This window comes from Ooceraea biroi, chromosome 6 (assembly GCF_003672135.1).
Source record: "Ooceraea biroi isolate clonal line C1 chromosome 6, Obir_v5.4, whole genome shotgun sequence".
In the NCBI taxonomy this organism is placed as follows: Eukaryota; Metazoa; Arthropoda; class Insecta; order Hymenoptera; family Formicidae; genus Ooceraea; species Ooceraea biroi.
In genome coordinates, this window is record NC_039511.1 from 15,076,088 (window position 1) to 15,102,839 (window position 26,752).

A 26,752-nucleotide genomic window follows, 5' to 3' on the forward strand; every position below is an offset into this window, starting at 1 on the left:
GTAAATGTGCAATTAATTCAATGTTGATGACAGCAGAGAACATTTTAAATTAAATTCACAATGCAATCAGCTACACATTTCCTAATTTTTATTTGCACTATTTCAAAGTAGTTTTACACATTTTATATATTTGTTCAAATTTCACATCATTTTTGTTATTTAAATCAATCGACTTGCTTCAAAACGATATATAAGGTATATCGACAATATGAAGTTTCAATCGATAAGCTGACCATCAACGATGCAGAACATTGCTGCTTCGGATTTATGTCATGAATAATTGTAATTAATTGATCACTGGCCATTAAGTGTAAGATTCTAAGAAGCGTAATAAGTGCAATAAAAATAATAACGCGAGACACACAATGTGACACGTGTCGATACCATGTGTTAAATTACCATTTCCACATAATGCGATGCATGATGCCCTCTCACGAGTTATTGAATACGGTAATAGACCAATACAGATCGTGAAAATCGTTTACAGAGACCGTGCTAATTTAATTACACCTGCATACGTAACATATTGCTGAAGCGATACGTTCATTTACGCATTCGTATATTTATCTTTATATAGGTTGTATTAAATTCATCATTTAATCTTATATTTTACATTTTTATTTAGTGTTATAGATTTTTCTTATACTTTTAGATACAATTAATTCGATTATTGAACTTTTGACAAATTTATTTATAAACTTTTATAGCACTAAAAAGAATAGTATCTAAAAATATTTAAATATGTTATATCAATCATATGACTAATCGATTAATGCTTGTTTTATGCTAATAGATTAATTATTCTTATATCTTTATTTCAATTTACGTGTCACGAAATTTTCTAGCTAACTAATTGACTTCAATTTTTGTTCGAAGAGCATTTATTTGAAATTAATCAGGTAACAAGATTGCATTAGCAATTTGCATTTTCGACGTTCAATTCACTGAAACACCTTTACATTCGGTTATGTAGTATCGACTTCATTAAGTCTCTGTTCAGTATTTTACTAAAAAAACTGTCGATTGCGAATTATCACGAATGATCGCGTTATCACAAACGTTGGATAAATCGTATGATCGCGTTGAAAATTCGATTAGGTCGACGTCAAATCGAAAGGCAAACGACTGGGGATGATTTGTTGCACAAACGAGCCGCTCATTCGACGGTTCTATTAAAACTAGTGGAAACACGCGGTCCGATAAACTTTAGAAGCAAGCAAAAATTCTGCTGGAGGTTTCAGCCGATCAAATCGATAATCACCGGCACTGCATCGAAAGGCAAATTAATAGACAGGGGGTGAGATGTACGTGAACGAGCGAATCGTGGGGCAACTATTAACTGCATGCTCTCAATACTAGTGTATTAAATCGACAATCACTTCCGATTGTTTCTGTCATCTAATTAGGTAGAACGCAGTATTAACATCCTAAATATCGTTTTATGATTAATATAAATGATAGATATAATCGGGAAATGAAAGCGTATGAGATAACGTTAAATAAAAAAAAAAGATTTATCTACAATACGCTTGTCACTCGCGCGAGGGTTGCGCTTTCGACGGTCGGTCACGCGGAGGCGAGGAAGTGGAGCAAGTGGTGCAGGCGCGCGGGTGGTCGGGCTTTTTCGCGCGAGGATCGCATTCGCTCTCTCGCCCGTTCGCTCGCGCTAGCTTCAACGCTAGTGATACCGTTAGCGAGCGAGCGAGCAAACGAGCAGGCGAACAGGCCGCAACCGGAGGCGGGTACGCGGTCGTGGCATTCCCTTCCCCGTTTCGCGGCTAGATATCCGGGTGGGGATAGCGCAAGCGCGATACTGCGCGATTCCCCCGCCGCAAGAGTGCTGGCTCTTCCCCGCCGCCGCCGCCGCCGCCGTCGTTGCCGCCGCCGCCGCCGCTGCTGTTGCCGCCGCCACCGCCGCCGTTGCATGCCCCTCTCCCCGCGACGCCCCTTCCCCCCGCCCCGCGCCGAGAGCGCAGTGTCGCGTCGAACCTCTCGCAGAGCGCGTCGCACGTCCGAGTACCGGCCGCCGCCCGTCATCAGTAGTCGCCGTACCGCGCAGCCACGTAACCTCTCACCTTCTCCTTAGTTTTTAGTAGTCGGTAGTGTGAGGAGAGTGCGGAGAGAGGAAGAGAGCGGAAGAGAGAAGGAGAAAGTTATCGCCAAAGGGAGGCAAGAGAAGAGTAATATCGGAGCAAAGAGAGCGAGCGAGAGGTCGACAGCCTTTTTTCCTCGTGTACTCTATTAGTCGTCGTCGTCATCGTCCTCGTATTCGTCCTTCTCATCGTTGTCGTCATCCTTGTCGCCGTCGTCGTTGTCGTCGTCGTTGTCATCGTCATCGTGCGTCGTTCGGCGCGGCAAACCTGCGGGTGTCCTGATCCTCAACCCGCCCGCGCGTCTCCATCAGCGTCAATAATCGCGCTTTTGTCGTAGTGTCGCGCGATTATCAGTCAACGCTACCCTCCGTGATCGCGGAGTGGCCAAAGGGTAGATAGAGGCAGAGAAAGAGAGAGAGAGAGAGAGAGAGAGACAGAAAGAGGAAGACGAAGGAAAGGTAAAAAGTTACAAGTGGAAGCTCCAACCATAACTGGAGCACTGGGACCGTTGAGGGAGTCCCGAGGGAAGTCATCGCGCGTGTCGTGACACCACCCCCTCATACGTCACGAGCATTATCGCGACGACGCTCGCCGCTGCCGTCGGCGACGAGATTATTGCCGCGAGCACCGACCAGGACAGCAACAACAACAACACCAGCAACCACTGGCACCACTCATTCGGACGGATACGTGAACAGTCGGACGCCGTCTTTCCACCCCGGGCACGCGAGAGCCTCGACGACGACAACGAATAATCGTGCGTCGCGCGCCGCTATGGAGCCCCAGAACCAGGAGATCGTAGCGAGCGGCTCGCCCGCCGAGGTGCCGAACGATCCAGGGTATGGAGAAAGAGAGAAAACGAGGGTGCGGGAGGTTGTCACCGTCCACGTGAACGGCGGCCTCCGTTTACAACTCCCAGGCAACCCCGAAACGTTCCACTACATCGACCATCAACGATCGACCACACGAGAGAGGAACGGATAGAGAGGGAGGGAGGGAGGGAGGGAGAAAGAGAGAAAGCGAGAGAGGATGTATGTATGCGTGAGTGCGTGGGTGTGTGAAAGGAGAGGGTGGACGCAGGAGCGGGTGGGAAAATGGGGCGCTTTCGTTCTCAGTGCGTTGATACGATGCCGCGCGACGATCGCTCGTCTTCGGAGCAGCTTGTGTTTCTGTTACCCTGTTCCGTGCTCAGTGCCGGTTAATGTCGGTCGTTTCCTTCGTACGGATCGGTGCTTGTCATGACCTCAACCCGACCAGGTTGCCGTCGACGCGACGGCGCGAATCCCGCGACACGCATGGTGTTTATGTTTGCGTGAATATGCGTGCCTCTTCTCGGACCGGTGGCGCCCTTCTTTCAGCGTTTGCTACCCCTTCCCCCTCGCGTTAGCGGGGGCGGCTGCGGGGGTGGGGGAGAGAGTCGGATGAATGGAAAGAAGGAGGGGGAAAGAGGAGATGCCGCCACCTTCGAATTTGCCGCCAGCCGGCACACTTCACGGGCTCGAAAGAATGCGAAATCCTGGAATGCCACACGTGAAGACCGTGCCTCGTGATGGCCACGTGGTGGACCGAGTCTTCTGCCGGAATTACGCGTGCCCTCTTGTCACGTGATCATTCCAGATGAAAGCATGACCATTGTTCCCCGTAAACGACGCAACAGTCCCAAATTCAATGGGATTTTGGAATAGCCTCTTTGCGATCAGCAATTAAAACTTGTTCAGTTGATGCACTTAGGATGATGAAGAACGCAAAGGTCTTAGCTAGCTTTGATTATGTTTGACAAACTGACGATGTCATGTCTCTGACAGAAGTGATAGTAAGGTATCGGTCGATTTTATTCGTTGGATTATTTGTGCCCGATTCAAACAGTCACCTGATACTATCTTTAATATATGAGGCAGTACGTGATGGTTTCGCTGCGTTTCAATTGTGGTTGACAAAATTATCTGATCACGTTTCTGCACAATGATGACGACTGTGAGAGATCAAATCGAGTATTCAGTAGCTCGCACTGTGAACGACTTAATGTTCATTTGATATCCTCAATGCCCGATCATAGTTGCGCTTGCTTCGTTTGTGATTGCACTGATCAAATCATGTTATTAATCGTTAATAAGAGAAGGGTGTATCAAATTGATTAAATTTTTACCAGATCATTTAGTATTCATTTGATGCTGCCTAATTTTGGTTGACAACTTTATAAAACCATATTTTCGAGTATATTCATAACGATAGAAGTAATAAACGTTTCACGTTCTTTTCCGGAAATCCTCTGAATACGTATTACTGTCATCTGTCTGATTACTGTCCATATGATGAGGAATCGTGAATTTTGAATTTGATGAATGTTTAGTTGCTAATTTCGTCTTTAATGATACTGAAGAAGCGGAATAACGCATATTATCTCCTTATGTTCTCCTGAGTACTTGATAGAAATCTATTTGCAAGAATAAATTATATATGAATTTATTATGAATACTCCAAGTGTTCTTTAAATACTTAGCATGTGTCAATTCTATCTTTTTAAAATTATAGGTGTATAAATAATATACAATCACGTAATGTCAAGTTGTCTCGTTTGAAGAATTCAATCCTTTTCGATGTGTCTAAAGTTTTAAAAAATAATATATATTCAATAATAAGATATCGAAAGATACTGAGTTTATTTGAATCTATTTATCTGTCAATACAAAATTTACAGTCAACCGAAGATACATACATTTCATTTCAATCTCGAAAGAAATTAGTTTCATAGAAAAGCGTAAACATTAAGTAACATTACTATCGGAACAAAACAAACAATTACTAGGTCAAAGTCGCGATGATAATCATTTCAGATCTAACTTTCGCGATGATTACGAGCTAGGAAGCGGTAGTCCACTTTGATATTTCCAATTGGGAAGATCTAGATAGATAGGTGATAAGATGAATAGAGATAGCTGCAGAGGTGGATAGAGCTACAGAGAAATGGCGGGGAAAGGAGTGGAGGGAGGGGAGAGAGCGCGTGGGAGGAAGACGGCTATATCACGGCTCGGAAAATCGATGTTCAAATGCGCCACCACGTGATTACGTCCACCAAGCGGGAGCGTTATCTCGCCGTGTAATAATACGAGGCGCGATTATTTGCGACGGCGATGATGAAGAGAACCGGCAGAAGTGGGGACCACTTCGCCCGCGAAATGGAAGGGAAGGGGAGATCATGAATGAAAGGATGGGGAGGTCGTTTCCTTATCGACGCATGCTGACGGATACTTAAGTCGGCTAATTAATGACGCGTACGTGGATCGATTATGGTCGCTGCCGGCTGTGCGGGAAGCGTAATTCGCTTCCTCGGAAACTGGCGATTACGCCAGCTGGTGATGGTCTTCCGATCAGCCGGTTTATTTACGGACCGGTTCGCGTCACGCTCACCGCCCATCTAGAAAGCTTATATGCCGTCGTTTTTTATTGTTTCACAGGCTTGATAGAGAGATAGTGATCTTCATCTAGAGCTTTTCACTGTACCAAAATCGTATCGTAAGGCTGTAAGCAAATACATGTTGTTGAATCATAAATTGTTACTTCACAGTCATACGGATCATTCATCGATCTTTTATGACAACGTCGTAAAATAGCACGCGGATTTTCCGCGTTGGCACAGTGATCGATAAGCGACACGTGTTCATTCTAGGTTCCTTGACGAGAAAGTTCCAAACGAACGTAATTAATTTGGTCGTCAAAGTTTCTTCGGTTTTTGTGTTCTGTCGGATTCGAAAAGAAATCTTATGCGGACTTAAAGGCTTTCGAACTTTAAAGATCGAAAGATGCAAGAACGAATTCTAAATTGGACCCTTTACCGCATTAACTTCTAGATGCCGGATAGTGATTAATAAGTGATCACGCTGGATTATCCACTTAGAATATTGCACATTGTTCAGAACTAATTGTATGTGTTATTTACATCCGTCGAGTCCTCAATCAATTCATTTTGATAATTTAAAGAGAATAAGCTGTATCACAGCTGTATCGTTCCTTCAGCAGAAGTTTCTAATGAATGAAACCTCTTGATGTATCATAGAAAACAAATAATAAATAGTGGACCAACGCATTAGTGGATTGATCGATAGTTATCAGTGTGTATGGAATAGGAACTCGAGCATGCGAAACGGGAGTGCCGGTCCGAGGAGGGGTTGCATAGCTCGCGTTCTGTCGGAACATCCGGTTTTCGGACGAGTCGCGACGAAACGTGTCCGCGAGAAAAGAAGAAACGGGTGTTGTTTGGTTGTTGGTTGATGTGTGGTGACACCTGCCGCTGAGGGCGGGAGACTGCGCAGGGGGTTGCAAAGTAGCAACCGGAAGTTACCCTCTGCTGGCAGTCTCCTCATGTCCGCTTCCTCTTACGTCAACGACCCGCGGCCGGACGACGAGCCTGATGGAATCGTCTTTCTTTTCTAGGAAAATGTTCATCGGCGGCCTATCTTGGCAGACCAGTCCAGGTATGTGGCAGACACGTAATAGCGATCATACCTCACCGACTGACAAACCGCGATGCACTCTCGCGATGGCGATATTCATCGTCCGCACGACTCGTGAACCAGTCCCGTTCGTGAGAGCGCGCCTTGTCTGACCGTTGTAGGCATTATCCCCTTCCGCGCGTCTTCACGGTTATTACCTACTGACTTGTATACTTGACGACGCGTTTTTCTCGCGATGCAGTGGCACGGTTGAGGAACATCGTTACCAACAAGCTGAACAGCGACTTACTTGCGAGAGACGTGCCATCATTAACGGGAATCTGACTAACGGATTCCTCGATGATCGAACTCTTCTTTCGTAAAGTTTCGCAATCTATTATGTTGCAAATTTTGTTCTGTTTTCATTGAGCGACATCCCGTTGATTATGCTGATAGAATCACCTTTTTTGTAAAATGAAATATGGATTTTAATTAAGCAACAAAGTAAATTTCGGCAATTATTTCAAAGCTTTTAATTGTTTTATGCGGATGTTTCTTTACTTCGTGGAAAATATCGTCCGAAAACATCTGAAAAGAGAGTTGGAAGGTATACTATCTAAAAAATTTTAGAATGTAACAAAATTTTACATTTTGTACTGTTTTATAACATGACATACTTTTTTTATTTCATGACGAGGATGCCACATTCTGTCTCTGAAAAGTATCTTTTTATGCAAGAGGAGAAATCTCCTACACAAAAAAAAAAGAATATTGCAGAACTTTGATGCCCAGTTTTATTATATAGTGCTGTCTATATTTTTGCTACTCACACGGCTTTGTAAACACTAAAACCTATTTTGCTTTACATTCACATCTCAAATAATGAGGTACGGAAAGCTTCGTTTCATCTACATTCATCCCCTTATATTTTTCCACGACACGAAGCATTTTTAAAAGAAATGGCTCCTGACACTGGAAAGGCGTTGTAAGAATAACGAGCAAACTGGGATAGTACAACTCGATTTTACTCTACACGTAAGATAATATAAAGATGTGAAAAATATCATGCATGTGAAAAATGAGGCAAATCTGTGTCAACCATCGTTGCGTGACATTGCTTAATATTTTTGCAAATACGCCGCATCTATTTAAAAAACTGAGGATGCTACGATACATTCTCTGATACATTTTTTCGATATTTCACGCAGTTATACATATATAGCTGTATCATCTTGTTATACATATTTTTCTTATTACAAAACATATAGCAAAGAGAACATATTTCTGAGATGTCGGAGGAAAAATATGATAATGGCGAGAAATCCAAATAGTAGATCCTGACTCTTATCTTCTCTTCTATGATAGTCTGTGTACGATTATTACCTTAACACTTTAATGATAGGTAATATTTCGTCATGATACCATGCGTGAAGAAGATACGCTAAAAAACTGGCAGATGCTCGGAAATGCGCATTTCGTAGAGCACTTATGATAATCATGCATTCGTATTCTTTTTTTGCGACATTTAATCGGTCTGATGATGCCCGCGTGCGCGTGCCAATCATCCTCGTTACCTGCATCCGCTCTGTTCACAAAAGATGTTGCCTTGCGAATTAATTACACATCATATATCGTGATGCTATTTGCTATAATAATAACTTTATTGGATAAGATTGATTATTATCATGAATAATAAGACATAATATATTACTATTTTTTAATTTATTTTAAAAAAAGACAATATTATGTTACTATCTTTCATAATATTTAAGATATACACATACAACATTATCGTATTGAAGAACTAAAATATAATACGTAATATGCGAGAGGTATAATACATAATAAGATTACGTTGCATGGTTTGAATATCGATAGTTCTTCAGTAACGAGTTCCTTTCAAGGAGAGCCTCGCCGCTTGAAAGAAGTACGAGGAGTGAACTCATTAGCGTTATTTGCTGCTATTGCGTAAGTCATGCCTTCATCTCGCCTGTTTCTCGCCATCTCGCTCGTTTTCCCGCTCCATAATCCGCTCTTTCTCCGCAAGCCGTCAGGATGTAGCCCAATAACTTTTATATACTTCGTGGGCGTGTAAAGCGCCGATATACCTAACTTTTCAAGTGAAACGTAGGGTTCGCCTAAAACCCCATGCTGGCGTTGGCGCTGGCATAGAACGATAAAGCTGCCGGTGTGTAAACATGAGTCAGTAGATCAACTTTCGTTTAATTTACGCTCTCTGCCGTCCTGTTTTGAAAGGGTCATGTGCTAAATTGCATCAAAATGAGGTCAGATAGCCAAGGCTCTCTCTGTGTGTGTGTGTCTCTCTCTCTCTCTCCTCTCTCGCACCAGATTTTATGCCGTACAACGCAAAGTGGAGCCGCATAGAACTCATGCCTCACTTTGAAAGTTACTTGTATTGAATGAGCTGTTTGTGCATTACCTACACATCCTACATAGTGACAAAATTTATCGAAGAATATGAATCATTACGTTCACATTTAGCGTAGTAATTGGAAAATACGCAATTAAGGTTTCTTATTTTCTGCTTTTTATGTTAACAATGTGGAAAGTAATCATGAATATGAACTCTATTTACCTTTTGTAATGAGATCGATTAAACTGTATGTAACCGTACTAATTGTTCCAATCACATTTTATGTGCCATGTGTTAATATTATCTCATATTATATATATTATACTTATAATATGATATCGAAATAAAATGAAACATATTAATATAATAATGCTAGTTAATTGGAAAAAGCATCTTTTAGTTAGATAGAAATTTAATTCTGGTTAATGTACTTTTCCATTAATTTAATTTTTTCATATATGAGTGAAAACGTTATTTCATTTTACGTTACTCGACAAAATACATGTATCACATTAATATCGTTGAATGTCATCGGCTAGAACGATAGAATCTATTACTACGTAATAAATTAACTCATGAATGATTCTAAACAATTCAGAGATTATCCTAATTAACATTCATAATGTAATCTTCATTTATAATGCAAAACTCTTCCTCACTATGATTGATTTTACATCAAATTAGCAGAAATGGGATTATTTATGAGATAGGTAAATCGGAGATGACACTGCGAATTAATTAATTCTGCTGCATTAATATGATTATTATTATTCGAACAATATGACTCATGTGATACTCGTCTTATTATGTCTGCTGAAAATTGGGTTTTAGGCGTCACGTAGGTTCGTTCGAGAGCATTCACAATCCGTGGTTTTGTATAGCGTTTCAGCGGGCGCCACGACATCTTCGACGGATCTAAACATTAGACTGACGCTTTGGGACTGGTCCAGAGCTTGTGGAAACAATGTACACTACTCGAAGCTTACAAGCACACGTCAGTTTACGCCTGATTTTCGTCACATCTCGGGCGAGTAATGTACGAGCTTTACAACCCTCGATGCAACCGCTGATGTGAGAAATTCCCGCAACAAACGCAAATACGCTTCGCATACTTATTTCCGATACAGAGCAGTTCATAATGTCTTTTCAACGGTAGAGCTGTTTTGCTATAATAATTAGATAATTAGAGAATATCGATTTTTAATGAGCAATTTTTTTCACTTGGGTAGCAAAGGGATTAATATCGACCTTTTTGCATCATAAATTATTCACGGTAATGATATGCCAAACATGAAGAAACACACTATCGATCCTTGCAGCTGCCGCAAGTCGATCGCAAATCCAGACGAGCGAAACCTCTGACGTCTCTGTCGTCGTCGTCGTCGTTGTCATTGTCTTTTTCATCGTTGTTGTTGTCATCGTTGTCGTTGTTTTCGTGGTTGCATCTTTCGCTGCCATCCGCTTCGTCGTCGTCGTCGTCGTGGTGTCTGATGCAATCGAGCGCAACAGACTACTCTCGACTCTCTCGCTATTTTTAAACGTAATTGCACCCGGCCGTTTTAATGGGCGACCAGGCATAGTGACGGAGATAGAGCGACGAACCAGCATAGGGAAATAACTCGGCAAAAATTCGCGAGCGAATTTCGCCAAGCGCGTCAGCCGTTGAATTTCGAGTGCAGAGTTTAATACGTGACCATTGTCAATAGAAATGATGCTTCAATCATTTCAAGTCTTAATTAACTGTCAAAATTTCTCTATTGTCTTTGATTTATAAAATTTAAAATTAAAAGTTCCATAAAAAACTTGGTCACATCGAACATTAATTGATGTTAATTGTTATTGTATTTGATTGTTAATTTGCTAGAGTTGATTGTTCTCCTTCGGCACTTCAAGATGATTGGATTGATTTTTAATTAATTTATTATGAATTATTACATTTTCTGATAGGATTATAATGACAAAGCTTGTCACGCGCCGTTGCGCATGTACGAGCTTAATGTGGGGCGAAACGGGACACACGTCAGTCGATTAGACGCAGAATACCGCCGTCGTCATCCCTAAACAACGCCAATTAGTACCACTCTAGAGAGCGGATTATAAATAGTACGTTAGGTAGGTCTGGGTTGAATTGGACGAGCTGTAAGTTGCGTATTAACGCGAATGACGCATTTCGCATGGATGTGTGTCGTTTGATTTATTTTTAGTCCAATTTCGATAAGTGCGTAGTAAGTTGTATCTATAATATTTGTTAATTAATTTCTCTTAGCGGTATCAAATGATTTCTATTATAAATTGTAGCTATAAGTATATTATAACACAGATACAGGAGCAAAACTTAAATATCAATAGAAATTGATATATTTAATTTCGTTATTAAAAGTAATTTAATACATGAACCAATATCTCTTTAATTATTGAATTCGCAATCAATTATTTTTGTCCTTTTTTATATCATGATACGTAATATGTATACATATCCTAGGATATGTGTATTAATTAATTAATCTATAGAGAGAAACGATTTTAATTAAATTAAAATTGAACAAATATGCAACACCATGGAAACAATTTTTGACTATGAAGAGATACTATTAGAGAAGCAAAAGTTTACTCAAATCCAGTGATATTCAGTGTATTCAGTGATTCAATTTCAATAATTTGTACCGCTTATTTTCGCGATTCATGAATATTGAACGATTTTATATCTATAACTGTACTATTTTTAAATCATGCAACGAGTAATTGTGACGAGTATGAAGTTGCATCATCTATTACGGCTGGATATTCCAAATATCGATGAACAAAATAAATATTCTTCTATTTTACCCCCTTCCGCTTCTATTTTTCTGAAATATTAACGCAAATCGAGGCTTGTTTTGATCAGGGTAAACTATATTTCCACTATATTTCACCGAAACATGCAATCCGATGCGGTATGGCAAATTTTCGCTCGGTGCAATGTGCATCCGTCGAACACACGAACTGTCGTGGCATCAGAAATATTATTCGCAGATGGGTGCCGTTTACGATTTAACGGATGCTTCGATAAATATTTTTCACCTCGCGGCAGTTTAATGTATCGTCGCGTCCTTGCCGTTAGCTTCATCTGCGGACGTTTCTACTGCGAAAAGTGTGCACTGATAGTGTACAGTTGTACACTGACACATATATTCCCGCGAAGATATGCTTCTATAAAGAATTATGTCAAATTCATTCTACAAGAGAAGCTAATTTATTGTTTTATAATTTCATAAATTTAATGACACGATACGATTGATAAATAAATAATTCGCTCCTCTGGTCACGCGATAGTGACATACTTTTTCACTTTTCGAAGAGAGATAAGAGGGAAAGCAGAAAGAACTTGTCATTCACATTCTTCTGATAAAATATGAAAATATTACAATTGAAAAGCTCCTGAAGCTACACTTTCTTTTGTCGAAATTCTATGATCTCCGTATTTTCTAAAATTCTGAGAACTGCCGATACTTCAACGTTGAGACAAGTGTTCCGTGTTTCAGCTCGACTCTTAGAACAGTGATGGAGAGAAATGACGGTAGTTCCGGGACATCCTGTATATCCTTTTGCATTTCCGCGTGTAGATCTTCCTTCGGAGGGAACGGATGGGTCGGCGATGGTGAACGTGGTTTTGAATATGTATGCACCGGTAGTCGCGTTCGCACGGTCGACGAACACTCTTATCCGCGAGCATCTCGTTTTGCTCCGGCTCGCAGATCTCGAACAAGAGGCGCCTTGTGCCGATACGCGTACGTTAGAAAGAATCTCATAACAGTCGGTGCCTCTTCCCTTATCAGGCAAACCGTCGTCACGATCGTTCTTTTTTCTCTCCTCCCCGTTCCTTCTTTCTTTCTTCTGACCTCGTATGCGTCGGCGAGAGATAAGCCAAAGCTTGGCCAGAGATAAAAAGGAGCACTGCGTGCAATGCCGGAAGTTGCAAAAAAGAAAAAAAAAAACACTTAAACAAATGAGAGAATTGGTAATCTGTAAAATCGATTTTACGTTAAAAATATATACCGGATATCCGGACGAAATTGGAAATCTGATATGGATATAATAGTGCCTGTTTAAATAGATACTCTGATCCGATATATTGCTCGGTTCTTTAAAGTTCCGATAAGCCACAGATGATCGCCGCTGCTCTCTAATCAAACAAATGATATGACGTTATAATGTCTATCTTGTGTAGTATTTTACATTTATTGGCCGATAATATTACATGATAGTAGCTTTTTCTTCCGTTTAAATATTAATTTCCTTAGAATGGTCGGCGATAGGAGATGTAGGTCGAGTCACGTACTTGACCTGTGTTATAATTTATGACGACAATTCTTCGATTTGTTATCGGCCGTTTCAATCGTGGAATATGGAAAATAGAGTTTCAAAAGAAGAATAGCATCGCGAAGGAAAGTATATAACTTTTAGCAGTATCAGTATCTCGTAAGAATATGTGAGAATACCATCACGAATTCCAAAGTGAAAAATATATCTTTTGAAATAATTTTTAAATTTAATTTCTACTGCTATCTAATTCATATAATTCTGTTTTATTTTATTCCCACTGCAATTTTTTCCATTACACATTAATTCACTCTCTCCTTCATTTATGCCACGTAATTGATATGCTTCGTGCACGAATTAATGTAATGCGCCATGGAGTGAATCGATTGTGCATCGTAGAATTGCGTTGCAACCAATGTCATGATTTCTCTTAGATAGCGCGCGATAATCCTCGCGGCTGGTATTTACGACACTTTCGTTTCGTGAAATTGAGATGCTTGCATTTAAGATATGCTGCTGTTGCTTCGTATGCTCCAATTCACCGTAGTGCCTTTGCCGTGTGCATCTAGTGCTTGAGCAGCAGTAAGATTTGTCTGACGTCACTTAGCGCAATAGTAATTTCTCCCAGATTGCACATAGCGATCTCTCTGCAATGCTACCGTTTTACGAAACAGCAAACGCTTGTATCCCAAATGTGCATTAACATTTCCGTATTACATTAATGCTTGCCGGAATGCAGTCGAGAGTTGCGCGCTTCGAGTAGAACAATTTCTCATCTAATGTAAATAAACGTAACGATCTTTGCCTACAGAAACTGTCATCTTTTCTTACAATTCGTGCTAACATAAATGACAGTGCGAATGTAGCAAACAGAGAAAAAGGGAGTATATAAATAATAATGCGACCTCGCGTCGACGAAGGAAAGAATAATACCAGATCCGGTAAACGCGGGTTTTCGCGTTATTATCAGTGCGGTTTTCCATAACAATTAATATCAACCGCGATCACTTCTCTTTTAACGGAACGCTAAAATTATCCTCTCCAACACATTTCCGTTTCGCGATACCGAAAACTACGCATATAACAGTGGCATCCAATGCTTTATACGCTCCGAATCGCGGTGGAGTTATCAGTGCGGTTTTCCGTAACAATTAATATAAAATTGTATTTCCATAACAATTAATATAATATTATACCAATCACAGTTGCTTCTCTTTTAACGGAACGCCAGGATCATCATTCTGTCCGACACATTTCCGTTTCGCGATACGGAAAGCTACAGAACGTAGAACAGTTGTAAAACCAATGCTTCATACGCTCCGAATCACGCTAGAGTTATCAGTACGGTTTTCCGTAATCAATATAATATTATATTAATCGCAGTCGCTTCGAATGGAACGCCAGGATCATCCTGTCCGACACATTTCCGTTTCGCGATACGGAAAGCTATAGAACGTGGAACAGCTGCATCCAATGCTTCACATGCTCCGAATCGCGGTGGAATCCGTCCGCGACGACGGACGCCGAGTGGTGCATCGTGGAGTGCATCCAGCGCATCGTTCCCACCGTTCCTGCCTTCTCTTCGTCCCGTTCTGCCGGCGGTCGTTCGCGCCAGATGCTTCGTCGTTTTCTCCTGTCGGACGCACGTGCCGCTCGTATCGTTCTGGCACCGGCGGTCGAGCACTGCAAGGTGGAGCGGCAGGATCGACACGAGACGGGCGGAGGATCGCGTTGATACGAGCATAAATGTTTACGCTACGTGTCGCTCGATAACGTTCGTTATCGGCGGTCTTTGAGTCGTGTGCCTTGCAGTTCGCCTTCACCGAGTCCGATGCGCTTTAGCCTGCCATCGTGGGGATCGCTCGAAGCGCCAGCGACGACAAATTTCGAGCAATCGCTCTAAAATAGAACCGGCTCTCCAAGCCGCGATGTGATTCTCGGTGTCTTCTGATGGAATTTTGTGCGTGTGCTTTAATGCTTTAATGATTGCGGGCGCGTCTTGAAAGATTGAATTCTTGCGGAACGATGAGAGAAATAGATGCGAAGGATGAATGAATGGAAACGTGAGGTCTTTTGTAACGCCAAATGGGATGTAATATCAGGATAATGATGCGGTAATGATTGTTTCAGTGATGGATCGCGCGTAAGATTCGGAACACATGGAAAATTACACATGGAGTTATAAAAAAGTAATAGGTTTTGATATATATTGTAAATATATATGTTTCATGTACGTGAAATGTATGCATTGCTGGGATATTATGACAATTAATTGTTTCATTGAGGAATATCGTGTTGTTAATACACAGCTCAGTTCTACGCTTCTGCAATGTCAGGTTAAAATTTTCGACATTTAAATCCGACAATTTTGCAGTTTTTGGAATTCGCGGATTTGAGATTCTGAAGAATGGTAAAATTGATAGAATATATATATAATTATATCTGAAAACCCGATATTTAACATTATCGTCACTAAGTCCCTCAATCTCTTGATCCAATAAGCAGCACGTTCGAATTGCTCGAAATAATACCATTAAATGCGCCACAAGCGCTGAAAGCCAAGATACCGAATTAAGATTCACGTCGTGTATCGTATTTACGGCGACTAAGAGATTCAATTAAACGATTCGACGACGATAAGAAATAGCATTAATCGGCCGTAATTAGCGCGCTGTCTAAGAGGAAGTCGGTGCACAGTTGTAACTGACGCAAATAAAGGATCTTCTCTCGTCAATTGCATCCTTCGTTCTGATTATAAGTACTACACGTTTAATCGCGTCATGCGATATTGACAAGTTTTTGAAAAACGCGTTACATTATATCTTGAATTATGTTACTAACATGCGCGTTACATATTACTAGTTTTTGATTTAATAAATTTTAACACTCGAAAGAGGATAGTTGATGATTGTTTACTTTCTTGCGGATTATATTCAGAAATGTACAATCTCGCTACTGCGCATATTAATCCTAATCGCTGCCGGCGATGTATTTTAATGCGTTACAACGCGAGGCTGCAATTTCGCACCTATATCGCGCCCGTTGTTCAAATCCGAACTCCCTCGTTGAGGGATGGGGAAGTTTTAGCAGTTTTGGAACGGGAGGCACGGCAGAGTTGCAGTTAGCGGAGCTGTACGAAAACAAAAAATCGTTGGCGAACATGTGAATGGTGGCGATGCAGGAGCGCGGGTGGCTGCGCGTCGCGAGGATATCCTGCATGGCATCGGAGCGCTACAGTTTCCGACAATGGCACTCATATTGCCCTGCCCCGCGTTTCCTCCCCCTCTCGCATTCCCCACAGCAGATTCGAATTCATTCAACGTTTCCAATTAAGGGGTTAGCCCACTTTGCGTCGGCGGTGAGGTGTGACTTTGTGCCGCGGATGCGCGCCGCTCTCTCGCACGTTCTAGAACTTCATTCGGCCGAAACGCTCATTATCGGAGCCGCGCGATTACATGCGGGCAAAAATTTACATCCGAAAGCGTACGTCTGAAAAAGGATTTTGCAATCTGCCTAAGAATCCGCAGGAACTTTCCAATTTGTTGGATCTAAAGATTGTCCCTTGCGCGATATGGCATTCACGAATTCTGCTAATGCCGATATCGACGGATTCTAACACTCGGAGAATCGCAATACTCGGAGTCTGCACGGGGAATATCAGTTTCTAATAAATTCTAATAAATTTCAAGTTCGCGCAGTTTCAAAGTTTTAGAATTCTAGATCTGGAGATCGTTGAATCGGAGGACTCTCCATCTAATTTTCATGTAACTTTAGCTGTGATACTTTGGGAATATCAGTTTCCGAGATCTCTTGTACTTTGGAATAACTTTTGCTTTCTTTGAAGCTACTTCCTTCTCAGTTCTTGAAGCTTTCAGTTCGTCCACGTATTGCTGATATAATTTTCATTTATAAAAATGTATGTGCGAGAGAATTTTTGCTTTTTGAGGTATTTGATACATATTATTTATATGTAGCTGCACCTAATCGGTACATGATATAACCATACCTACCTACACGTTGCATAAGTTTGATTTGTCGCGTTACGTAATCCGATCCGACTCGCTGAAGTAAATAAATGCTTGTCCACGTGGAGCAGAGCACAACTGCGTCGCTCTCTAATCAGCTGGCGATTAACTATCTGATCATTCATCATTCCGTGCATTGCATTGTTAACCTTAATCAGTATTTATCTCTTTCAAGCTGATATATTAATTACTATGTATAGTTGTTGTGCATCAAAATTATACAGTGCGGATCAGTTTTCAAAGCGACGTTTACCTGCGGTGGCCGCAGGCGCAGTTACGAGTGAAATGGTGCATCTAACGTGTATTCATTCGAACGTAACGTTTAACATGTTCTCATTCACATGCACATTGAACAAATCTTTTGAATGCCAAGCGGCTTTACGCTTATTTTATAATATTTATAAATATTAGTCCGGTAGGAGAAAAACATGTTGCACATGTAACAAATATTTGCAAATATATTCATAACATCTCGATCATTCTGTTTGCTTGCTTTAATAAAAATATTTCTTACATTTTTGGTATAAATTGTGCAATATTGTGCAATAACGACCAACAATTTCCTTTTCTACAAAATAAACACAGAAAACCTGCGCAAAACCTTGAACAAATTTTCGAAACAAGATCTGTAAGGCGAATCTGAATTCGCGATCAGGATAGCGAGAATTCGTGAAACTCGACCGACGACGTGCACGCTGATCGCGAAAAATATTGAGGCTGAGAGCCTCTTCCGCAATAGGAGCGACACGGTGCGCGCAAGCTTATCGGGATCATCCGAAACGAGCTATTGTCAGCACGTGGTTAACCGTGACTATCTAAATTAGAATCGGTGTTGACGACGCATCGGCCTCCCTGGTACCGGCGTGTCAGAGTTTGCGGCCAACTTTTACGTCCATGCCTTTTACGTCGAGTGAAAAACTTCCGCGAAACTTGCGAGACAAAGGCGAATTTATGTGCCTTACTTCGACGATCATCGAAGGAAACGTACGAATAAAATGTGCAAATGTTGAAACGAATGAGCTTTCGTGTGGTCTAAAAACTGACACACGATTGCCGCATTCCCATAAAGACCTATAATTTTAATACTTTTTGAGAGCGATTTCCACGTTAAAAACCTACTTGGTAGCACGTTGATCTTTTTACAATCGATGTTTTTTTAGTCACTCAGAATAGATAGAAGGAGCTCACACGAAAATGAGAAAGAATTTTACTTTTTTCTTTCTACGATTTTTCGACTATTAATTATTGTTGCGTAAACTATGTGCATAAGCACTTTCCTTTATTTTGAGCGGTTTGTCTGTAGCTTCGGTCCAAAACGAACCGTACTCGTCTTAAGTCATTCCCGTGGAACTTGCGAGTGCTTTCCGTGACGTGATAAAAGGCGGTCGGATATAGATAGAGGCGGGTAAGGTGATAGGTTTTTACGCTGACTCGTCGCTGACACGAAGTGGCTTGGGTTACGTCGCGGCGGTAAGGATGATCGTCGAAAGGGAAGAGCATGCTTCGGAAAATGTCATGGAGCGAACGTGATGCACCTCGAATATGAGTCCGTTCTTAGCTTATGAAACTGTACGTATATATACATCGCCTGTCTCACGTAGATGATATTAATTTTCACAATTTTCATATAATTTTTAAATATTCGTCATGAAGTTGCGCTGTAATTTTAATACCTGATACTTCGCGTAGTCACTACGCCGTAGTGGAGCATCTAATTTTGTTAATACTCTACTTGAATTTTCTTCGGTGTGAGTTGGATGAGCATCGGAAACTACCATAGAAGTAATACAAAGAGCACCAAGCTTTTAAGAAAAAATTTATTCATGAATTAACAATACGTAAGGGGGAAAGAAATGGGGAAGTTATGGACAATAGAAAGTAGAGAAATTGTAAAACACCGTGAGAAGGAAAGTTCTCTTCTACTTGGCACGGTATCATTTTATCCAGTTTAACATTTCAACATGTGAATGCGCCATCCCATGCACGCAGCCACGATCGGTTATAGAGCAACATCTTATGTCCCCGATACATTCAGGGATTTATAACGATCGATTAATGTTTAGCGGCAAGTCACCGGTACGGTCTCGAAAGTGGCGCGCAGCGTTTCATACGGAAGTCTCTTTAACCCTTTAACTGTCGTGTTGCTTTCCATAACTCATGCCATCAATGAAGAATGAACAGATATTTCCGCTTTACATTCATTTATTATGTAATAGAAATGAGTATTTGGCACATTGATTATAATAACTTCTGTAATATTCCCTATATGCAATATAACTAAGACGTTTAATTGGAAGCGAAGATAAGATAATAACATATTCTATTTTATTTTATAATAATTTTATGATGAAATAAATAACATTATGAAAAGTTGGACGTATCATATATTGCGCAAAGTAGCGTTCTGTTATTATAAGTAACGTGTATTAAAAAGTTTGGTGTATGCTGAAATACGATGAGAATTAATAAAAATAAAAATATAATTTTCTTACTTATATCTTTAGCTTGCTTGTGATTTCTATATTATCTCTTAAACAATGGGAAAACATATACACTCTCTCGTAAAGCTAATATTGCAATGAAATGAGTGAATCGGATTAGTGCCTTAAATTTTTTCAGAGGAAAATCGTTAATGAATAACGAACATCTTCTCTTTTGCATAGAAGAAAACAATTTTCTCTGTACTCCAACTGCGATTCTCAACTCCCGACATAAAAAAACGTAAATTTCTGAAGATCCAAGAAGTATAGAAGAGATAAGTCGTTTTATAACAGACAAGTCAGTTTTTGCGTGTTCCCGTTTTTATTGCAGGCATGCATGTAGGCTCACTTCTCAGCGGAATTGTGCCATCCTTCTTCCATTGCTCGTGCACTATAGGCTAGGTCAGGCTCTAGATAGGGCGCTATAAGCACGAGATACAGACACACGTACACGCGTGCACGCGCGCATACGAGTGGATAGACCACCCCGTATCGAGCCAGTTAGACGAACAACGGTTACTTCTTAATGGACTCGCCATGCTCGTCCATTACCTAGCCCAACACGCTTGTATCCCCCCCGTGTACACGCACGCATCGTGCAACAGTTATGGGGCATACGTGACACCATTGTCACGTGGTTGTAACTACTCGCGGGCTCTAGCTGGCAAATGCGACCCTTTATTCCGACATGCGACTCTAATGCGAGAAAATCACTGGAAGCAACGGTGAAGCGCTTTAGCTCTTCAGTTTCGAGTCTATATTCGTGTTCCGTATTTACTGTGAATTACGATGTTACAATTTTCCGTTGCATTTGTCCGTGGGACCATCTTATATGGAGCTCGGATGTTGCAATTAAGGAACTTTGTTACAATTAAGCAACATTTAGTTTCAGATGCACAACGTGCACTCTTTGTAGATCGTTACGTTTGGAATCTACGGGTCGCGAGGCAGATTTTAATCGATTTAATCGTGTAGATTCCGTGTGTTCTTTGCAGTCTCTTTCAAGTTTAATACTACTCGGCCTTTAGAAGCCTTGGGGGGTACCATTGTGGTTTCAGAATCTAAATTGAGATGCTAAGGAATGCGTCCATTTAATAATGAAGAACTAGAATAGCTCTGCAGTTATGTATCACGAGCTCGTAAATTATCGCGTCTGGAAACGTATTATGTCACACTTCCCGTATTATTTCACTACGAGTCTGTTGTTCGCCAGGTCTTTCTGAAAGAATGCCACTGTGCGGCGTTTACATAATCCGGCACGAAGCTCGGCGTGCGTGCGGGATCCGTCACATGGTTCTCGCAAATTTGCGGCTGACCACGTGGGCGGCTGATATTTTCGGGCGCTTTCATGTACCACGAAGCAGAAATTTATGCGGACCCCTGGGAATGCGTTCGCGGAAGCACGAGAGAAAGTGGAAGGAACACGACAACTTTAATCCTCGGTCGTTAGCGCAGCTTCCGCGACGCGACTGCTCGCGCGGAGCATTATATACGCCACATTAGGAGGCAAAGTGTTATTCTCAAGGAATATCCTTCTGCGTTAAGTTCTTACATTTCGTAAAGCTGGATTGCTTTTTCAAGTGAGCCGACTGAATTGTTGCTCTATAAAGATGTTACTTCGAAAAATAAATTAACCTGTGCTGAGATTAACACTAAATGCGCGATTTGATTAATGTATATAATTCTGACTGCATTACAATTTCGTCAAAATTCAATTAATATCAAAAAATTTTATTTTTTAATATTTTTAATATTCCTTAGATAATTTTTAAACAAATTTTGTTTTAAATAAACTCTAATAAAATTCAGTTATCTTTAAATTTAATTTAAATGTAAATTTAAAGAAAATAAAATAAAATAAAAATTTAATTTACTTTAAATTAAATCATTATATAAATATGAAGCAATAAGTATTTAAAATAAATATCACGTTTTAAATATCGTAAGAAAAATGATACAAAACTGTAATATAGAAATGGCATTTAAACAGCTTGAGAGAAATTAATCTTGATCAAAGAATTGATGGCCGAGAAAGGCAAGATTATAATTCTGGAATGCTGAATATATCTGCAAAGAGGGCTTTGGGAACAATGCGATAAATGTGCCGTACGGGAAACGCCAGTAACTAAGAGTTAACGGAATGAAGATACTTGCGCCGAGTAACACTTCCCTACAGTCTCCCTTTGCCTCTCCCTTTTTCGTCGCGTCATTCCCGATCCCTTCCTCTGCGCTGCTCGTCCGTCGAACTAAGTAGATTACTCAACAAGTGGCTGCCAAACCCTGCACGGTCACCGACCGCCGCAGTTTTAACGCCGACCGTCTTCCATCACTTCGCGATGGAAATCAAAAAGTCGTCCAACTTTCAGCCTCCGCGTATCTCTAATTAATTTGCGGCCAATCATATTAAATCGCCACGAAGGCGATGTAAATAAGTAGTTTGATGAATAACTTTATTAATGCCTAATTAATGCAGGATGAATGCATTCTACAGTCTCAGTAGTTAAATGCCATTTAAAAATGAATGCTCGTTTTTTTAAATAATATTTTCAAGAGTTTCCAAGTTTTTCTCTACCTTTTTCTCTTTCTCAATTTCAATCTTAATTGGACATTCTTTGCGTTTTTCTGACGTTACCATGGATCTCTAGACACGCTGAATTATCGTGTTAATTGACGCGTCCACTATTCTTTGAACGCTAATTGGTGATTAAGTCATTTATTGGAGGCAATAGACGCCGCCGCTAGAGTTTCGCGAGTTCTTCGATTCTGTAATTCGGTCACTGGGAAAAGGGCTAAACGCGCGGAAAACGAGAAACTCAGCCCGTGTATATATATATATATATATAGTCGATCAAGTGGGTTACTAGAAGAAAATCATTCCCCGCATCGTGGTGGCCTAACAGTCGCGAACGCGCGGCGGAAGTTTGGTCGTGAATATTACATACCACCGGCCGCAGACGGTAACGATTTCTTCCAGGGGGCTGCCGCAAACTAGGTAGGTTGTGCATTATCGGTCTTATAGACGGAGGGACAGACGCGAAATGTCATCAGAGAACGGCAGTAGACACCATGATGTAGGAATACTAAATGCGACAGTCCGACGAAACATACTTGTTTCAATCCGGGCCGAGTGAAATTCGCTACGAAATCTCTCGACGAATCGATAGCCGTCCGCTGCTATGCATGTTTTCTTACGAATAACAGCATTAAGGTGATATTACCGTATATTGTGCCGATAATGAGAGGTTTTGCAATACCGTCTTTTCAGATACGGTGAACGCTAAATTCACGTTATTGGTCGAAAGACGAAATTGCGCATGCGTATCTGAAAAGACGGTATTGCAAAAACTCTAATATGAAATCTAATGTATTGAATCGAATTACATAAAAACAATTTATGTAATTTCTATTTATAGTAATCCAATAATCCAATAATTATATTCTTCGAGCTTTGCATTTTTAGTTCACATTTCGAATTTCCAATTTATGCTATAATATTTTCACATTGTGGTATATGTAGACCCACGATTTTCTGAAACCAGTCTTTCGTTCTCCACCTTCTCCAGTTTCTTAGTTTCTTCCAACTGAGAACCTCACCAGACTCCTTGTGTTGTCTCTTTTTCTTCTACCTGTTCTTTTCTTCGTCTTTCTCTCACGGTGTTCCGTCTTATTTCCCTTTGTCTTTACCTCTCTTCTCGTCTCTCTCGATCTCCTGTCCCTTTCTCTCTGGCGACTAAACACCCTACGAACCTTCGAGGCCGCAGCCAAAGGTACCAGTCGAAGGTACCAGTGGCCTTGCACACCTTTTTGCTGTAAGTCTTCTTCCGGTACAGTCGCCATCAACAACATATCCTGGCATTATAACTTAGAATATGTAGTCAAATATGAACTCTATAATATTTTTCTCCATTACAATTTAAAAAATTGTTTAATTGACGTTTGATTGTGATTCTCTTTAATCATTGTTCAACTTTTATATGTTTTATAACTTTTTATATTATACAAAAGTAGCGGTGTATTCATGTTAGTTCCGAAAATTAAGAATTTATTATATAAGACATGCAATACATACGGTGCTATATATTATAAAATAAATGTCTTGGATTAATTTAATTCAGCAAAAATAGAAATTGCATGATGTGATCTTCGTTGGAAAAATATTTCAAGATATCTGAAACTATCTAAAATTATTTCTGCTAGACAAATGCTCAACTTTCTAGAAATAATGTGAGGCTATTTTGAGTTACATCATTGGCTCCGTGACTTGACATACAACTAGTATTTGGAATGCACAGTGCGGATGCATTTATAAGCCGCCGCTAAAAATAAAGCACGCGAACTTATTTTGGAACCCGCTTGTCCACGCTTGACATATGCATCAGAACGCATGTAAGCACTCGCGTGTAATTACGCCTATGCAAACAGGGATTGATTAAAAAAAATAAAACTACCGAAAGCGGATACATCGCGGCGTGCATGAAAAATATCAACGATAGAGAGACTGATTGGAAATTTCGATGTGTACAACATCGTAGGCTGATGAGTTTTGCAGAAGAGAGATTGTAACGGTTCAGAGGATTGTCGTCAACAATCTAGCTACCTTGGAAATCCTGAGGTGCAAAATATAACTCATTATTAAAATATCTCGTTATATGTTATTCCGTAGGTGTTCTAGAATTATTACGTATAAACTGATAAATGAAATTTTTGCTTTAATTTAATATTTATGAATATGGTGTGTATAAAGTTATATACATGCGTCAATCCATTTATTTATATTAATCAAGATATATCATGAAAAAGTTTTTCGACTAAAACGTTCTTTACTCAATTGTACACAGATTATTATCTTCTAATTAAAGAAAACATTATCAAGATCTGTAGAATGTACTAAAAATAAAACGCACCGAGATTTCAAACATATATATAATATTTCACAAGTGATACACACACCCATATATTTGTGAGCTCTTTCCGCCAAAAGCTTAATTTTCTGTAAACGCCGCGGCGTCGCAGTTTGCAAATTAATGGCCGATGCGTGATTACCTGTATTTTAGTTAAAACCTGACGGATGACCGTCAATTACCGCTGCAGGTGGGACTGCAACGCGGCGCACGCGCTCACGTGCGTCATTACATTCGCGTATGCATCCTGCACTCGTCATACGCATTATTCCGCGGTTTATGCATCCCTTCGTATTCGTACGTGTGCAACCGTCCCCGCCTGCGGCTACGATATGCATACGCATGCACAAAACCCCCATTTCCTTCCTATTTGTCTAATGGTACGTCCGTGCGTTTCTCGCTGCGACGGGGTGCGTATGCGTGCGAATTCGTTTGACGGGGGCGAGAGCGGGGGAGCGGGTGGACCTCCACGCGCTATGGTAACTGAAGGGTTGCACATTGCGGGGACCGGGACGGGGTTAGGCGCATGTGTAAGCGACGTGTTAATGACATTACGTAATACCGAGCAAGCCAATCAATATGGCAGACACTGTGTGCACTCCGGTGCACGTCATGTCCTTCCGCGCGTTATTGCATCGGGCAACGTCAGTGCCGCATCCGAGTGCCGGGATGAGTGTCCACGTGCGACGAGATTCGTCATCTTGATCGACACGACACGGTCGATCCTCTTCCGCGAGTCGAGATTTATGACGCGCCGCCGGATTTTATGCAAAGTTTCTCTCTCTCCGCCGGACAAGGAATTCCGAAAGCGGCGCGCCATACGGAGATCAACTATGGGAAATGTATTATCGTCATTGCTGACTTCAACACTCGAGTAACGCGATAGTTTCACAAATACGCAAATCTTGGAGAGTATTTTTACCTTGTAGGTCCATACGGATATTACCTAGCTGCTATATTCTCATATTTTTAACTTTTAAAAGCATTATAAATTTTTGCATTCTCCGTTTTCATGTGATTGTTGCTTGTGTTGCTAGTCTGATGTCCCCGAATCTGTTTCTGTGTATCGCCAGTTTTCAGATTCATACAAGATGCATGTCGGAACGGAAAAGCACCTTTATTGCTAATTAAAATCTGTGAAAAGTTCGTAAAATACACGGACACGAGGGAAGTGTTCGTCGCGAAAGTCGTAGTTTGATGCGTAACGACGATTGCAAGAAGAACCTTCTCGAGGAAATGCAGAAATAATTGCAAACGAGGCATGTCCGGTGTAACGAAGTGACAGTCGTGGCAGGATGCAACGGTATGCACCGCTGCACGACCATGCGCACTGGACAGGACGAGGGGGAACGATCGCATGGTTGCGCGATCGATCATTGCGTGTTAGGGCTCGTTTCTACGTGACGAGGTGTCACGACATTTGCTGTCATGTCCAGAGCCGTAACTAAAGTCGAGCCGTACTGGAATAAAAATAAATTCACACGCTTGTTTAATAAGTTTGTTTTTCTAGCGGAATCTAATTCACGATGATGCTAATAACTTTGTTAATAATAAATCATTAATTATAAATATAACAAATTTGCAGGAGCGTGATGATTCGATGAAATTTTTAAGTGCATTATTTTGGAAAGTGACAAGATTTTTATAATTTTAACCTGCTATATTAACGTAATATAAACAATTGCATAATAATAATAATAGATTGTTTCACGAGAAGCTCTTCACAGTTGAAGAATTACTGTTCTGTCGTGGAAAAATGTGTTTGAAGTTGATCATCGATTCCGTAGGTGAACGCAACAATTCTGGGACGCTGCGCAAATGGAAGTTTACGGGCCAATCGCGTTATTGCATCGGTAATTGCGCATTACTACTACCGCGAACCGGGTACGTTCGTGTTGCGTTGCACAGGATTGCGTGCTCGATCACGTGCTGCGGCTTACGCACATGTTTGTCATGCGACGGAGCGGAGAACAAGTTCCCGCGGTTTCAAACGCCCACGGAGACGATCAGCTGATTCACGTCGGGCTTTTAAACGCGCGATTGCTATACGCGCGCGTATGCGTGTGTGTGCGCGCGCGTGTTGTATTGCATTACATACACGGAGGCCTCCAATTACGGTCGCTCGCGTAGGCGATTCCATGATACAATTT

General features: G+C 40.9%; 1 protein-coding gene across 10 annotated transcripts in view; it reads left to right on the forward strand.

The window, feature by feature from the left end:
* The first annotated feature begins 1,949 nt into the window (after window positions 1-1,949).
* Window positions 1,950-26,752, forward strand: part of LOC105284583 (RNA-binding protein Musashi homolog Rbp6) — a 589,200-nt gene continuing 564,397 nt past the window's right edge. For 9 of the 10 annotated variants that reach the window (XM_026970601.1, XM_026970605.1, XM_026970600.1 and 6 more), the window contains exons 1-2: window positions 1,950-2,932; window positions 6,525-6,565. In XM_026970601.1, the coding sequence (XP_026826402.1) occupies window positions 2,868-2,932; window positions 6,525-6,565 (106 nt within the window). In that variant the 5' untranslated portion in view covers window positions 1,950-2,867. Of the gene's footprint in view, window positions 2,933-3,190; window positions 6,566-26,752 lie in introns of those variants that run through there. The other variant, XM_026970603.1, reaches the window with a different exon arrangement.